At 39.1% G+C, this 18,110-nt stretch overlaps 1 protein-coding gene across 1 annotated transcript in view; it reads left to right on the forward strand.

The window, feature by feature from the left end:
- LOC126259932 (uncharacterized) overlaps nucleotides 1–18,110 on the forward strand; it is a 269,463-nt gene that overhangs the window by 114,931 nt on the left and 136,422 nt on the right. Inside the window, exon 5 of the mRNA XM_049957024.1 lies at nucleotides 2,377–2,525. Coding sequence (XP_049812981.1) covers nucleotides 2,377–2,525 — 149 coding nt within the window. The remainder of the gene's footprint in view (nucleotides 1–2,376; nucleotides 2,526–18,110) is intronic.

Genomic DNA, 18,110 nt, shown 5'->3' on the forward strand with positions numbered 1-18,110 from the left:
TTGCTGTCTGCTTAAATGAGGGTCAAAATCATGGTTTAATATTTTCACATGGTATATGTTTTCTCTACAACAATGACTTTGAAACAACTCATAGATGAATTATTTATATCATTCTCCTACCTTGTCTGACAATTACAACGGCTCAATGAAGTACATGGAGCTATTTTCAGAACTGTTGACAGCAAAAGTGGCATATATTCTGGGCATGGGACTCTTTTGAAATCAATGAGAGCTTCTCCACTGTATATTATGGCTATCTAATAAAATGCAGAGCTCCTTTCCACGCTCAGTGATAAGTCAACCCCTAAAGAACACAGAAATGTACATAGCACAAAATGTCATCAAAGTGGACCCTTTCTTTTCTGTAAAGTCTGCAGTCCACATGTGGGTATGGGTGATGATATTGCTATTTAGTATGGTCCTTGTCAATAAATAAGACAGTGGTACAATTTTAAAAATATATACCTGTTTCTCACAATACAGATATATGAATATGATTTTTTAAGAAGGGTTTATTGGTGCAAGATCCCCATAAGGGACAAAAATCTATCTCAGAAATTACTGAGATGATATTCAAAGGATGACAGCATTCACATCATTTTTGTACAGTCTCAAATAGAAACTTAATATTTCAAACAACGGAAAGTCCATGTAGGAATATCAACAATATTATGCAAAGGACAGATTTCTATTCACTGTAAAGATGACATATTTGAGTCGCAGCCAGGCAGAATGAAAAGACCGTTACACATTTAGCTTTCAGCCAAATCCCTCTTCCAAACAGAAAACACTTGCACATTCACACAAGCAAGCAAAACTCTCACGCATGTTCACTATCTCTGGCTGCTTGGGCTGGAATGAAACTGTTATGTTGAACAAAAGCAGCAATCCAGAGTGATGTGGGGAAGGGAGAGGGATAGTGGAGTATGGATGGGGAGGAGAGAAGAGCACTCTCTGGCAAAATGTGCAGAGACTAGATTGTGGCAGTATCATGAGGCTGTGGGGGGTGGATGGTGGGAAGAGGGCGGGGAGGGGGGGGGGGGACAAGCAACAAGAAAGGAGAGGAGCAGGAGCAGAGAAGGGCTAAAAGATTGGTGGTTGCATTAGCATATGGTGGCGCGCAAAGAGGGTGAGGGGTATGAATTGGGAGGAGGTGTGAGACAGGCAGGTGGAGGTGGGAGTGGAAACTGTTGGGTGAAGGGTGTGTGAACAATAGGTTACTGTAGCTTGAGGCCGGGGTAATTTCAGGAGTGGAGAATGTGTTGTAAGTATATCTCCCGTCTGCATAATTCAGAAATGATGATAGTGGAGGTGGGGTCTTGCACTTGGGTCTTCCACAGAACTCTGATCCCTGATTCCAAGGCCTTGACGCATGGAAGATATCTCTGTGAAAGATCCAGATGCAAGACTTATTGTACCCCATCAGCGGTTGTGCCATCTGTGAAAGCAGCCATGACATACATCAGCTCTGCCTACAATCATTGCACACAGCTTTTTGTGTTGGCATGATTGTCAACCAGCTGTCCCCAGGGATGAATGGCCACCCACAAATTTTGGCCACCCCCGAATTATGGCTAAGAGCAAAGTGGTCACCCCTGTGGCATAACATGCTTGATTTTTAATGAGTGCTTCACAACCCAGACCATCTCGATCATCCCCTCCGCCACCAGCCTTTTTCAAACTGCATAGTTTGGAGTTATCCTTACAAACATTCCCCGTTTCCAGAATTATATCAGTCTTAACCTACAGTAACCTACTGTTTCCACACCCTCGATCCAACAGTTTCCACCCCCTCTGTCCCACACCTCCTCATAATTCATGTCCCATCACTCTAACTGTGTGCTGCTCTCTCTCAATGCAATCACTGGTCTTTTCCCCCTTTTCTGCCCCACTCCTTCCTGCTGTCCCCCTCCTTCCCTCCTCTCTTCCCCATAGCCTTCTGGTGCTGTGCCTGGCGGCCTTGTCTGCTGCAGTCTGGTCCTTGCGTGCTCTGCCAGACAGCACAAGCCTTTCACCAAAAGTTATATGTGTAACAGTCTCTTATTTGTGTGTGTGTGTGTGTGTGTGTGTGTGTGTGTGTGTGTAACTCCTCATCTTTACAGTGAGTAGCAGTTTATCTTTTTCATAATGTTGTTGAAATTTGATATTTCCCTGTCTTCCTCACATTTTCATTTTATGTGTTGTTATTCCACTCATAAGCGCTTCAGTTTTATTTTATTCTGGAAATCAGTAATAGGAAGGCAAAAAAAGTGTTCATTACATGTTCCGTTTGTTCTACAGGATCTGAATTTTCTTTTATTTACCCAATAAATTGCTTTGCATGCAAATGGGATTGGCTGTTGTACTTGTTTGTTCCCTATAATTTTTCCTTTCCAGAAAGTGTATCCAGAGAACTATTTGAGCAGAAGATTAAGCCCATTTTATTGCAGTACATTAAAGCAGATTTGAAGAGAAGCAAGTTAACTCTACAGTGCCTTTTACGACACTCTGTAGATGAGGCCTCCGTGTGTGAACATCTGATGCAGGTGGTGTATGTGTAACAAATATTTGCTTATAAATTCTCCATTTACCAGCTTATTTGCCACAAATGCACATTTAATTAGTTAGTTAGTTACTTACTTGCCTCACAGATCATATTTGCAGTAAACATAGTGATGTGGAACATGACTGGCGATTTACAGGTATTTTCTACATTTTAAAATACCTGTAATATCAGTCAGGCATTTAATTTCCTTGGGTAGTTTGTCAGACAAGATTTATAACTGAATATTCTATGTTTTATGTGCTGGAGCTAGATTCGTTAATGGGTAATGCAGATTATTTTACCTTCTAGTGTTGTACTTGAATTTGTGAACATCCTTGTTACTCTCAAACCCATGCGGATCATTGACATCAAATTTCAGAAGTGAATAAATGAACCGTGAGGCTGTAGTTAATATTCCCAGCTGTTTCAGGGATACCTGCAAGATATACATGTTAGAACCCCACACTCAATTCTAATTACTCTCTTCTGCCCAATGAATACTTTTAGTGTAAGTAAGAATTTACCCCAGAATAAGAAATCAGTTAAAGGAAAACATGCCAAATATATTAACTTGCTGACTCCTCTATCCCAAAAATTGGAAATTATGTTTATTGTGAAAGCAGCCAAAGCTAAATGTTTCAGCAGGTATAGTAAATGGTTTTCCATTTTAAGTTTTCATCAATATGCACACCTATGAACATCATTATTTCTTTTTGATATACTCAGCTAAGAGAAGGTAAGACTTTTTGAGAGTACAAAAATAGTTTTTTTTTTTTTTTTTTTCCCTTCTTCCAAGTTTAAAGCTGACCCATTTGTGCAAAACCAGTCAGTAAAATTCACAAAAATATCATTTACTATTTCCTTGCCAATCTTTGTTTGCTCATTTTTAACAGCAATGCTTTTATTATCCATGAACAGCAATAATACTGCCTTGTGATGCAAATAAAATGGCAGATTGTTAACATAAAATAAGAACACTAGAGGCTCAATGAGCAAACACGGTAGGACTCCCATTGTAATTTTATCCCAAGTGGATGCTGTATTTCTCTTTGTGTTTGTAGTGCTATTATACTTGGATAATATGCGGGTGGTATAATAAAACCACATGGATCCTATAAAGTACACTTTTTATTTTGGTTGAGGCTGACTGTCAAACATACACATGTCATGGTCTTCCCTCCTACAGCACTGAGCACTGTGAAAGAACATGTGTGGAGTGTGGGTGCATTGAGGTAATGTGGTGATAGTGTGGTTATCTGAGTGCCATGTGGATGTGACAGATGTGTTGTTTATTTGTGTGTGTGTGGGGGGGGGGGGGGGGGGGGGAGCGGAGTGGCATTAGAGGCAGGTGCAAGACGGGGTCATCATCAGGGCTGGGTGGCAGGTAACGATCCAAAGGGTGCAGATGTGAAGCTGTGACTGCAAGGATACTATCATCAGAAAAGTGGAGGGCGAGAATGGTGGTATCGACATCATGTAGCAACTTAACTGTTTTGCAGAAGTGATAGACAATAGAGCCATCTGTGGTCTTGCCACATGAATGTTGCCCCTTGAGGAGGAGGTCTTTCTTAATCAACTTGATATTGAGATCTTCAGAGGGGAAGCTGTCGACAGCCAGACAGCTCAATGATTGGAGGTATATCGGTGGTGCAGATGAAGTAGAGGGGTGAGTTCAGCAGGAATCCTTGTCAGGTAAAGCTTCTTGCAGTATCCATGCCATATTTAACAATATCTCAAAGCTATGGTAGTGACTTTGAAATACCTTGGTAGATTCTCATTATGGAGGCTGTAATGCTGGTTGTCCTGTGTTATCACATAACATCAGGAACTGGCAATCTTTGAGAGTCTTTAGAAGGAACAATTCAGGCTCTGAGTGCAGAAGATAGGGAGGTAAGTGGGAGTGAGTGATGTGTCGCATAACTCATAAGACTAGGTCAGGAAATTCTGGTAGCACAATTGAAGAGTCTCGGAGCACGAGTCGCTGGCAGAGATAGCAATTCGCTGTATAGAATTTCAGCAAGCAAGACTTCCAGGTCATTCTTGTGGGTCATGTGGACTCCCAGAAGTACCCAATGTAATGTCTGTCCGTGGCCCACCATGGAACATCAGCCACCTTTAATGTGCAGTGCCACCATAAACAAGTCTATTGCTCTGTGGATGATACACAGTTGTTCTAAATTGATGGGTACTGACTCTTGTGTGCCAAGTTATGTAACTAGTCAAAGATGATACAGTGGAATGGACAGAGTACAAGAAAAATGAAGTGTCACAGAGGATTGGAAAGGTCATACCAGGGGTAGGCTGAAGTTTGATCTGTAGGTTCATGGATGAGTTGTGGAAAACAGCCTATAACTACTAATCTTGCTGTTGCACATCAACAAAATGTTCATAGACAACTTGGGATGACATTGCATTGATACATGAGAAGTAACCTGCCACAGTGGTCTTAGGAACATTCAGATGGTATTCATTGGTGTTGAACTGTACAACATATTCTAAGTGCTAAACCATCAGGGGCAATGATCTTCTGGTGAATGTCAGATAGTCATCAAGTGGACAGAGGTGCACGTAAATAATCAGAGGACATCCTTCAGTGTCTCGCCGTAAGTAATGTACTGCATCATAGACTGTTTGCAACTCTCAATCGTACACTGACGACAGGCATTGCGATGGTGAGAGTTGTGCAAGAAAAAAATGTGAGTGACTGTTGGACCCCCCTCACATTATGGGGTGGGTGAGCAAAAAGCATGGTACTGACCTCTGTGTCAGTAGGTGGAGATGGTGGTGTGGGTGTGTCTGCAGGTGATAGAAGGGATTCAGTGTGGACACAGTGCATAGAGGCCAATGGGGCAGTGGGTTCGGGTGGAGATGGATGGCGTAGCTAGTTGAGGTGCCACGTGGAGATAATTCTTGATTCCATGAATTCTGTGTCAGATAGCTTTGTTGTCGTGTTGCAAGTGGAAGTTTGTGACACTTATGTCAAAGCAGAGCTGTTGTACTTGCTGTATGCGATCAATGGTGTGGACGCAGCCCTGAAAGAACAGATGGATATCAGACATTTCCATGAGTGGCAGGAGTTGCTGTGTGAAGTAGGCTGCACCGCTGTGCTAGCCAACAACATCTGTGGCAGACCAACTGCTAATCATGTGAGTTAACACACTGCCGGACAGGTCAGAGGAAGTCTGCACTGAGTACTGGTTCACCTGTATTAGCAACTAGAAGTGTCCATGTGAAAACATTGTCAAAACTGAGGTCCAGAGTGTGGGCCTGAGATCCATAAACTCATATTATCAAGTAGTTTGCTGTAAAAAGCTGAATGATTGGGGTGACTGGCATTGGGAATGATGAAGAGGACAGTGAAGTACTGACCTCTGAATGGGAGTTGACCAGGTTGTGTTTGCTGCTGATCCAGTAGAGTGCAAAGGATCTGCTGTCATGATGACAGTGATGCAGGTGAGGGCCATCATTATTTCAAGTGTCTAGGTGACCTTGTTATCCACCATGGTTCGGTGCACCTCCTGAAAACTGTGTGTTGAGTTTAGGAAGTCACATGTTGAATGAGAGTTGTGAGGGTATTCACTAAACCCACATGATAGTAGCAGAAGCAGTTCTGTGGAGGCATGGGTGGGGTGTGGTGGGCAGAGTTCTGCACAGGCATGGACACTATGTCATGGTGGTGTGAAGATCATCACTATAACTAGTGACTGAGACATCAGGATCAGCGGAGGTTCGGCAAGATCGATTTGGGTCATGGAAGGTAGGTGTCGGTTGTGCTCCCACTGCAATTGCATTTCACATTCAACACCATTGTTGTAACCATTGTTTATTACATTGTCAGTGCTGAATGATGGAAAATATCTGCACATTTGAGTCATAGATTAATGGCTCATGCTCATGGGTGACCATGGCCAGTTGCACTTTTCTGGTCAGCTTGACAACCTGTGAAGTCCATTGAGTATCATCAGGCATGAAGTGTAAATCAATCTCAGTGTTTAACAGATGCCATAGTTGTGATGTCCCGTCTTTTAACTCGTCACCATAGATGACATGGTGTAATAGTTCCTCTGGAAACTTGATGTGTGGGAGATGAATCAGAATATGATGCAGCTAGGTAGATGTGACCTAGAGTGAATTAATTGCTGTACAACACTGTTCACTTCTTGGTGAAAGTGGGTGAATGTGAACCCAACTGACTGATCGAAGTGGCTCATAGGTAGCCTGGTTTGTGAGCAAAATGGAATCTACTGGGAAGTCACAGAGTAAGTTGTCTGACACACACCATTGTTCAGTGTCATAACACTGCCATAATGAGTGTTACTATCACATTTGTTAACTTGAGGTGTGTGCAAGGTATTATCTATAACTCCAGGTACCATAGCTTAAGAACTTTGTGGAAGTATGAATAGCACAGTACAATGGCGGTGCAGCGGCAGTAACCATAAAAGTGCTAAGTTAAATGTAAACATCATCGTCATAGGTCACCAATGTAGTATTACACTATGTGGATAATATGCAGAAAGTATAGTAATACTACACAGATCCAATAAGCACACTTTTTATTTTGCTTAAGGCTCTACACAGAGAAACCATTAAGCAAACTGACTGAGAATACGCAGCATGTGTAGTCTTTGTCAGTTGACCTCCAGTGATGTTCTTTGTAGTTGCAGGGTTCACACATATTGCTTCAACAGCCAAGGTTAATCATACAATGTAGGCTTTCATGAATGGTATTGGGTTCTCAGTGATATTTGTTTTATGGGCATTAGGCCATGATCCAATGCATATTTCTCAACTTAACCTTTCATCTTACAATGCTGGAGGTTTCATCAGAGACTATAACAACTGAGCAAGCAATCACAATATTAAACAAGCTCAGCAAGCTGAAACATGCATAACTGTCAAAGCAATGGTTGGTTTGTGACGACATTCAATCACTGCCAAAGAACGTGGTGGCACCAGTGTGTGTTATTGATCTTTATTTAGTACTATGGCCCACAACTTGTCTAATTTTAAACCCTCTTCTTTTCTGTTAAAGTTGTTTTTGTGTTTTTTGAATTTCTGGGGTCTCTCTGTACATTCCAGCACAGTAAGGATTAAGTAATGATAAAACCATTGTGTATTAAAAATGAATTTGGTTGTTTGTTGATCCCAGTGCATGATCTGTAATTGCTGATCTATCCATGTTGTCCAGACAACAATTGCTCTTCTGTTGCTTATGATGAGTGTAATGCTTGCTTTCATATATATTAAATGTGAATCAGAGAAATATGCCTTGGACCCATGTTTCTGCATTCTGTTTCTTAGATTAGAACAAAAACAGTCATGCACTGAACTGTGTATTCCATAAAACTGTAATGTCTCTAATGGAATATTATGATTGACACAGTTAAATACTTTCAATTAGTCACAGGTGTTTCCAACTGCTGATACTTAAGCACTTAATTTTTTTTATGTGCTTGGCAAATGTACAAATAGCTGAGTGAGTAAAGTGGCCCTTACAAAATCCATTGTGCGATTGACTAAATATGCCATTACTACACATGGGTGTGACAACCATGGAGTGCAGTACGTTCTCAAATATTCTAGAAAATGATTTAAGTATTGTCACTGTGTGTATGTTATTGATGTGTGTGCTATCACACTTCTTATACAATGAGACCTAACAACTGCTTATATCACTCTGTCTGGGAAAAAACCCAGAATTAAGTATTCATTAGGCAAACGACTGAGAACATTACGTAATATAGCGTCGCAATATTTTAGTGTGTTGTTGGAGATATTATCCACCTAATATGAACTTTTACCTTTTAGAGTCATCATAATCTCCATTATTTAAGATGTGAAAATGTGGTTTATTTATCTATCGATGTACATTCATAATCCATTTGGTTTGCATTCAGGAGACATGTCAAAAATTTATTATACAGTTACAGTGATTTTTACACTAATAACTAATAGCACTAAAATAAATAACAACACTGTAATGATATTTCTTGGGATGTGTAACACATTGTACGTGGATCAAATTTACAGTTTTTCCTACATGAATTCATCCACTGAGTAATAGCACATCAGTGTCAGTGCCAGTGCCGCATACAGCTTTCTTTTAAGTGGACCTAAATTCATCTGCATTAACTTGTTCACTTTAATTTATTGTAAATTTTCATTCCAATGTATTGAGTTCCCTGGGCATACAGTTTGAGATGGTGGGTGGGAAGCATAAAATTTTCTTTGTTTCTTGTATCCTGTGAATGAACAAAATGGTTTCCCTCAAATAATTCATGTCTGTGTCTGGTGTACAAAAAGACAGTAATCTCATATAGCTCGGTATGGCAGAGTTAATATTTTAAATTTTCTAAATAATGGATGACATAGTTTTTTATGATTTTCAATGATTCTTTTCTGTATTTTTAGTATCAGCACTATCTTTGTCGAGTTACGCTAAAACGCAATACCATACGTAATAATGGATTCAGAGTAGCTTGTATATTCTACTTTTTGTGTGTCAATGTCACTTGCAGTTGATAATATTTGCACTGCAAATGCAAAGCTGCTCAATTTGTCTGCTAGGTACTCAATGTGAGCCTTCCAGCTCCAATTTTTATCCACATTTAAACCAGGGATGTGATTGAGTCAGCTTCTTCTATATCTTGGTTGTTGTGAACAATCTTAATGTGCTCACAGTTTGACTGTTTGGTTTTGAATTGCATCATGTGAGTTTTGGATATGTTTAGATTCAGCCTATTTAGCTGAAACCAAGTTGCTAAGATACTAAGGGTAATGATCACAGATTTGGGATTTTTTTTCTGAATCCTGATTTTCAACTAACAAGGGGAGGCCACAACATTGGGCTCACAGATTTACTTCAAACTTCATATACCTTTAGTAGGCCACTGAAACAACATGATGTGCATGTAGTAAGGTGCACTACTCTGGCAGTTCAGAGATAATCGCAAGAAAAGTTTTATGAATCTATTACGTAATGGATGTAACTGCATGTAGGTGCCAGACGTTAGAGTTCATGGTGGTCAAGTGGTTAGTTTTCTAGCTTTTAAGACGAAAGTGTATCAGGTGACTATTTGATTCCCACTCAAACTTAACTTTTTTTTATCTATATTTTTTCATCATTGGTCATATTATTTAATTTATATGATGACTTACTACTTTTAATTAAATTTAATTATCAGAACAAACATATTTATAAATATCAACAAGTAAATGAAGAAACGTGCAGAGTTTTCTGGAAAATGTACGCCTTTCATGACTTGCAAAAGCCTTTATACATTCAATCTGGTAGCATACCCAGAACTACTTCATTCCTTGATGCTTAGCTGCAGACACAGAGGCAGGTCCCATTTGGCAGTTTACCTACATAGCCATGGGTCATTGCTAATGTAGCAAGAATGAATAGTGAAGGTGCAAATTTTTTGAGTACCACAGAATTTGCACTTTTACTACAAAAATGAAGATTTGAGCAAGAGTTGAACAGTCGCCTCATACACTTTCATCTTACATAGCTCGAACACTAACTGCTTGACCACCATGAACTCTAACATCTGGCACCTATGCGCAGATACATCCATTACATAAAACACACATAAAACTTCCCTTGTGATTTTCTCGGAATTTCCAGACTAGTGCACCTTACTATTTGCACATTATGTTGTTTTAATGACCTACTAAAAGTGTGCAAGGTCTGCAGTATATCTGAGACCCCAATGTCATGACCTCCTCTTGTAAGACAGAAGTATCATCTGGAAATAAAACTGACAGGGAACTGATATTAAGTGGTAGGTAATCATTAACATACAAGAGTAGATGTAAGATTAACTTTTATTTCCCTAAATATCTTCTGTATTGCTTTTTCGGTGTACTGTTTTACTTTCTCTTCTGAACTATTTTCTCTAATTTTCTCACCTTCTCTTAAATAATCACTAAAAACTGTGTGTGATTAAATAAAACTTGAGTCCTTGCTGCAATAAGATATTTGTTCATAGATTTCCCAAACAAATGTCAACTACAGAAAAACTAATGTGCATTTATTTGCCCCCAGGATAATACATGTGTGTGAAATCAGTAGGATATCTCCCATTGTATATAAAATACAAAGTAAAAAATAAAAAGGCAATTTAGGTGAATGGTGATTTATTTGTCTCATAACATATGCTTACCAATCATGTCATGTAACTTCTTTTCCAGTAGATCTAGTTTCATGTCCAGAATAGTATTGTATTTTTGTCTGTTGTAGATTTTCATTTTTGTGCATGTAATGTCAATAAAGATACAGGATGCATAAAACTATCTTAATTTATTGTACTATATTAATGAGTCAAATTATTTTTCATTAACAATTTGGTTTGCTTTATAAAATGCTGATTATCTTACAGATGTATAGGAATGGTACTGTTAAAAATTCCAGATTTCTAGATAGTAAACATTAGAAATAAATAGTAAACATAAAAAATAAATGTATGTACCCAATGATCAAAGAGTAAACATGAAACCATTTCACTATATGGTACATGATAATTGATTTCTTAAATATTATACACCAACATCAATCCATTAATACTGTACAGACCATTAATTCAAAGTAATAACTGTAATTTTACCTGTAACATACATTTTATCTTAAACTGGAAGGCTGTTTTTTTTTCCACCTGCTGCAGACATTTCAGACAGGTACTGTGGGAGGGTGGCCATATGGGAACCATTAATGACAATCATGAATACCCTTTTAATCCCCTTTTGGGCATCAGAATTTAGTAAGAAATTTGTGATACCTGTTTTCTGACTCATGTCATGAAAGAAAAGCTGACACAATGAAACTTGGTTAGGCAATTGTGAATTGTGAGAGATAGGAAAAAGCCACCATGGTTTGACAACTATTTAAAGAAGCTGCTATGAAAGCAAAGAGAGCTTCACTGCAAATTTAAATATAGCTAGAGTCTCACAGATTAAGGAGGGCTATACATGAAGTGTTTGATGAATATGAAAGTAAAACTCCATCTACCAACTTGACAGAAAATCCTAAGTAGTTCTGGTCATGCATTAAATCAATAAATGGATCGAAACCATTTGTCCAGACACTCTGTAACCATAATGGCATTGAGAAAGAGAATGATACAGAAAAGGTTGAAATACTAAATGACTTTTTCCAAAACTGTTTCACAGTGGAAGATCACACTATAGTACCTCCTTTAAATAATTACATGAATGACAAATATTGAAATAAGTGATTCACAGAGAGAAAAGCAACTGAAATCACTCGACAGAGGAAAGGGAACTGGACTTGATGGCGTACCAATTTGATTCTAAACAGCGTATGTGAAAGAACTTGCCCTCTCATAGCAGAAGTGTACCATAGGCCTCTAGAGGAGCAAAGTACTCCTAATTATTGGAAAAAAAACAGTGGTCATTCCCATTTCCTGGAAGTATCATCAAACAGATGCACAAAACTGTAGGCCTATATCTCTGACGTCAGTCCGTTGCAGAAGTTCAGAATATATTTTATGCTTGCATATTATGACATTTCTGGAGACAGAAAATCTCCTCTGTTGGAACCAACATGGGTTCTGAAAAACAATGGTTGTGTGAAACCCAGAGTGTTCTATTTGGCCATGAGACCCAGAAAGTAGTAATTACAGTTTCCCAGATAGATGCTGTGCTCCTTGACTTCGGGAAGACATTCAGTACAGTTCTGTACTGCCACCTAATGAACAAAATATGAGGTACAGTGTGTCAGAACAACTGTGTGATTAGACTGAAAAGTTTCATCATCATAATCATAAATCATTTAAGACTGATTATGCCTTTCAGCGTTCAGTCTGGAGCATAGCCCCATTATAAAATTCCTCCATGATCCCCTATTCAGTGCTAACATTGGTGCCTCTTCTGATGTTAAACCTATTACTTCAAAATCATTCTTAACTGAATCCAGGTACCTTCTCCTTGGTCTGCCCCGACTCCTCCTACCCTCTACTGCTGAACCCATGAGTCTCTTGGGTAACCTTGCTTCTCCCATGCGTGTAAGATTGAACAGTGCACAGATAACTTAGTCTTGGTACTGACTTCCTTCTTGCAGAAGAGAGTAGATCGTAGCTGAGCGCTCACTGCATTAGCTTTGCTACACCTTGCTTCCAGTTCTTTCACTATGTTACCATCCTGTGAGAATATGCATCCTAAGTACTTGAAACCGTCCACCTGTTCTAACTTTGTTCCTCCTATTTGGCACTCAATCCGTTTATATTCCTTTCCCACTGACATTACTTTCGTGTTGGAGATGCTAATCTCCATACCATAGTCCTTACATTTCTGATCTATCTCTGAAATATTACTTTGCAAACTTTCAATCAAATCTGCCATCACAACTAAGTCATCCGCATATGCAAGACTGCTTATTTTGTGTTCACATATCTTAATCTCACCCAGCCAGTCTATTGTTTTCAACATATCATCCATAAATAATATGAACAACAGTGGAGACAGGTTGCAACCTTGTCTTACCCCTGAAACTACTCTGAACCATGAACTCAATATACCGTCAACTCTAACTGCTGCCTGACTATCCATGTAAAGACCTTTAATTGCTTGCAAAAGTTTGCCTCATATTCCATAATCTCATAGAACAGACAATAACTTCCTCCTAGGAACCCGGTTATATGCCTTTTCTAGATCTATAAAGCATAGATACAATTCCCTGTTCCACTCATAACACTTCTCCATTATTTGCCGTAAGCTAAAGATCTGGTTCTGACAACCTCTAAGAGGCCTAAACCCACACTGATTTTCATCCAATTGGTCCTCAACTAATACTCGCACTTTCCTTTCAACAATACCTGCGAAGATTTTACCCACAACGCTGATTAAAGAGATACCTCTGTAGTTGTTACAATCTTTTCTGTTTCCATGTTTAAAGATTGGTGTGATTACTGCTTTTGTCCAGTCTGATGGAACCTGTCCCGACTCCCAGGCCATTTCAATTATCCTGTGTAGCCATTTAAGACCTGACATTCCACTGTTTTTGATGAGTTCCGACTTAATTTCATCCACCCCAGCTGCTTTATTGCACTGCAATTTATTGACCATTTTCTCCACTTCCTCAAATGTGATCCTATTTCCATCATCATTCCTATCCCATTCTACTTCGAAATCTGAAACATTACTGATCATATTTTCACCTACATTGAGCAACTCTTCAAAATATTCCCTCCATCTGCCCAAGGCATCCACAGGATTCACCAGCAGTTTTCCTGACCTGTCCAAAATACTTGTCATTTCCTTCTTACCTCCCTTTCGAAGACTGCTAATTACATTCCAGAATGGTTTTCCAGCAGCTTGACCCATAGTCTCCAACCTGTTTCCAAAGTCTTCCTAAGATTTCTTCTTGGATGCTGCAATTATCTGTTTGGCTTTGTTTCTTTCTTCAACATAACTTTCTCTGACAAACAGAAAACAGTATCTCATTCTGAATGGAGAGAAGTCTTCAGAGACTAAATTAAATCAGGTGTGCCCACAGAAGTGTTACTTTTCACAATATATGTAAATGACTATTAGATAATGTTGAAAGTTCCATGAGGATTTGTGGATGATGCTGTTGTATACAGAAAAGTCACAACACTACAAAATTGTAGTGAAATTGCTTCAGTAGCTGCAGAGGTTAGGTGCTTGGTGCAGGGAGTGGCAATTTACCATCAACAAGAGCAAGTGTAATCTATTGAAATTCATAGACAGTGTCTGATTACAGAATTGTAGGACAAACATTGGAAGCAGTCACTTCCATAAAATATATGAGAGTATCCATACAGATGGATTTCAAGCGGCACAAACATATAAAATTACTTGTGAGTAAGGCAGATGCTGGAGTGAGATACATTGGTAATAGGTGTAAAACAAAGTGTAGGTCTATTGGTAGAGAGATGCTGAATGAAACATGTTTGGTTGTCAAGAGAGCAATGCATGAGGTTTCAGTGACTACCGTAGCAGAATATTGTCAACTGATCTCTTAAAGAACTCAAAGAAATTGTGGTCATAGTTAAAGGCTGTTAGTGGCACCAAAGTTAGTGTCCAGTTCCTAGTAATGAGGTAGGAGCTGAAATTGAGCATAGCAAAGCAAAAGCTGAATTGCTTAACTTCATTTTCAAATGTTCCTTTACAAAAGGAAACCCAGGACAATTGCCCCAATTTAATAATGATGCCACTGAAAAGATGAATGAAATAAGTATTAGTGACAGCTGAAATCATTAAAATTGAACAAAGCTCAAGGCTCTGAGCAAATCCGTGTCACATTCCATACTGAACCCCTCTAACTATAATCTATCATAGGTCCCTTGTACAAAAAAAACTGTGCCCAGTTCTTGGAAAAAGGCACACGTAACACCTGTCTACAAAAATGGCAGTAGAGGTGGTCCACAAAACGACCATCCAGTATCCTTGTCATAGATTCATTGTAGAATTATAGAACATATTCTGAGCTCAAACATAATGAGATATCTTGAACAGAATGACCTCCTCAATGCCAACCAACATGAATTTTGAAAACCTCGATCATGTGAAACCCAACTTGCATTTTTCTCACATGCCTTACTGAAAGCTTTGGATTAAGGCAGACAGGTAGATGCAGTACTTCTTGATTTCCGAAAAGTATTTGACTCGGTATCATACCAATGTTTATTGTCAAAAGTATGATGATATGGAATATCAAGTGAAATAGGTGACTGAATTGAGCACTTTTTGGCAGGCAGGACACATGTTATCTTGGATAGAGTGTCATCATCAGATAAAGAAGTAACTTTGGGTGTGCCACAGGGAAGTGTGTTGGGAGCCTTGCTGCATATGTTGTATATTAATGACCTTGCAGACAATATTAATAGTAAAATCAGGCTTTTTGCAGATGATGCACATCTCTGTAATGAAGTACTAACTAAAAGAAGCTGCATAAATATTCAGTTAGATCTTGATAAGTTTTTATAGTGGTGCAGAGATTGACAACTTGCATTAAATGTTCAGAAATGTAAAATCTTACACTTCACATACACTTCATTGTAATATCAATGAGTCGCTGTTGGTATTGACCAACTTGCACAAATACCTAGGGCCGGCCACTATGGCCGAGCGGTTCTATGTGCTTCAGTCTGGAACTGCACTGCTGCTACGGTCGCAGGTTCGAATCCTGCCTCGGGCATGGATGTGTGTGATGTCCTTAGGCTAGTTAGGTTTAAGTAGTTCTAAGTCTAGGGGACTGATGACCTCAGATGTTAAGTCCCATAGTGCTTAGAGCCATTTCAACAAATACCTAGGTGTAATAGTTTGTAGGGATATGAAATGGAATGATTGTATAGGTTCATTCTTGGATAAAGCAGGTGATAGACTTCAGCTTATTGACAGAATACTGGGGAAGTACGGTGAGTCTACAATGGAGATTGCTTACAAATCACTTGTGTGACCAGCTCTAGAATACTGCTCAAATGTGTGGGACCCATACCAGATTAGACTAACAAGCAATATTAACGTATACAGGTTTGTTTAATCCCTGGGAGTGTGCCACAGAAATACTGAAGGAACTGAAATGGCAGACTCTTGAAGACAGACATAAACTATCCCAAGAAAGTCTATTGACAAAGTTTCAAGAGCCAGCTTTAAATGATTACTCTAGGGATATACTACACCACCCTCCATATCGCTCACACAGGGATTGTGAGGATAAGATCAGAATAATTACTGCACACACAGAGGTAATCAATCAGTCAATCATTCTTCCAGCACTCCATACATGACTGGAACAGGAAGAAATCCTAATAACTGGTACAATGGGACATACCCTCTGCCATGTACCTTGCAGTGGTTTGCAGAGTATAGATGTAGATGTAGATAATGTGATACCAGTCTGAAGTAAACAATGTTCATAAATTGAAGAGAAATTAATGCAGTCACTGCTTGATAAAGGTGCATCAGATAATGCAGACATACATGCTGCTCAAATATGCACAGTCAAAAGATTTTCAGAGAAATGTTAAATATGAGCAAGGCAAACGCACAATTCATGGTAGCAGTTAGCTGCACTTTTTCAGTGCAGATTTTAGTATTGTAGAGACCAACCCAAACTCAAGAGTCATCTTACACACAATGCAGACTAACTGCATGATCTTGCATAGGTGTTGCACGAGTGCTTAATAGTCCGAGGCTTTATAATATTATTACAAATACTGACAAAGATGATGCTAGTTTATCAGCTAACCCAGGACTGATTATTTTTGGATAAGGTGAATTATATAAACTGGCTTCTCCAAAACTGTATTATCATTTGAAATGTGACTAGATTATATTTTACATGTTGCGTTGAACTTACAATTCTAAATAATACATCAAATAAATAAAATTCAAACCTCTTTTTTTACAAGTGTTCAATGTGAGCAAAATTTTTCATGTGTCACACATGGGGTCAATAGACAAGTTCTTCTCAAACTTTGATTAATGCATCTGTGTTAATTTTTGTAACAACTACTACAATCCTGCTGGTTTTCAGCTGGTGATGGAGGTACATACACATGCGTTATTGGTGGTCAACAGTAAAGCAGTCCTTGATTGGATGAATTCAGTGGGAAAATCCCAGGCTGTGATCTTTGAGAGAACAATAGTTCTAGCTTTAAATAGATTACTAGGTAGGTCAGGAACAAGATAAAAGGCTGTTTGTTGCTACATTATGGAAGCAATCTTTCACTTTTATGTCACTGGAAAATAGGTCGGCCCAGGACATGAGGCCTGGAATGTCCATGAACATTCACAAGAGTATATCTTTCAGCACTCTATGCACACTGTTCTTGAGAAGGAAGGCCTTTGAGAACCTTGCCAGCTTCCTTTGCCATGTAAGTGCCTAGGTTTCCATGACCAGTGTTAATTTGAATAAAATTCTTTTGAGTAAAAGGCTGCATCATTATGAAACACTAAAACAGCTGTCAAGTCAACATTCTGACTGTCTTTGCAGCAGCCATCTTTGGATGGTATTTCTATAGGCACCAATCTTATTTCAATTATCAGGTGACAACCAATGTTACATTCTGGTATGTCATTGGACAGTTGCAAGTGAGGTTGCCTGTGGAAATGTGGCTGCATAGCAGGTTATTATCTTTGATACTCTGGCAGGTGACTGGCAGACAGCAGCCAATTGGTAGCTTGTACCCAGGAGTACTGTATTCCTGCAGCAAGACATAGATACCACAAGACAGATCTAGTGGCAGCTTGTTTATACTGTTGAACCTTGGTCTTGTGAAGCTCCTGGTTGGTGAACGCAGCACATTGAACTGGGTTTGACAGCAGCCAGGCCATTGGTAAGTTTTAAACATCCTCCCTGTTCATATTCTTGGGGCATCCAGTTATTTAGTAGCCTTCATCATCTTCTGCATGCATGGCTACTGAGCAACTAGAGGGGCTTCTAGAAAATTAATAGCTCTGCCAAACTACAAGTGGTGTTTAGCTATTGAAGATATGGTGTATGGCTCCAGATGCAAGTAGCATTCATGCTCCAACACACAAGTGTTAATCAGTCCCTGCTTTCACCACTTTAAATGTCACAGCAGTCCTTTTGCAG

Source organism: Schistocerca nitens, chromosome 5, assembly GCF_023898315.1.
Source record: "Schistocerca nitens isolate TAMUIC-IGC-003100 chromosome 5, iqSchNite1.1, whole genome shotgun sequence".
Classification (NCBI taxonomy): Eukaryota; Metazoa; Arthropoda; class Insecta; order Orthoptera; family Acrididae; genus Schistocerca; species Schistocerca nitens.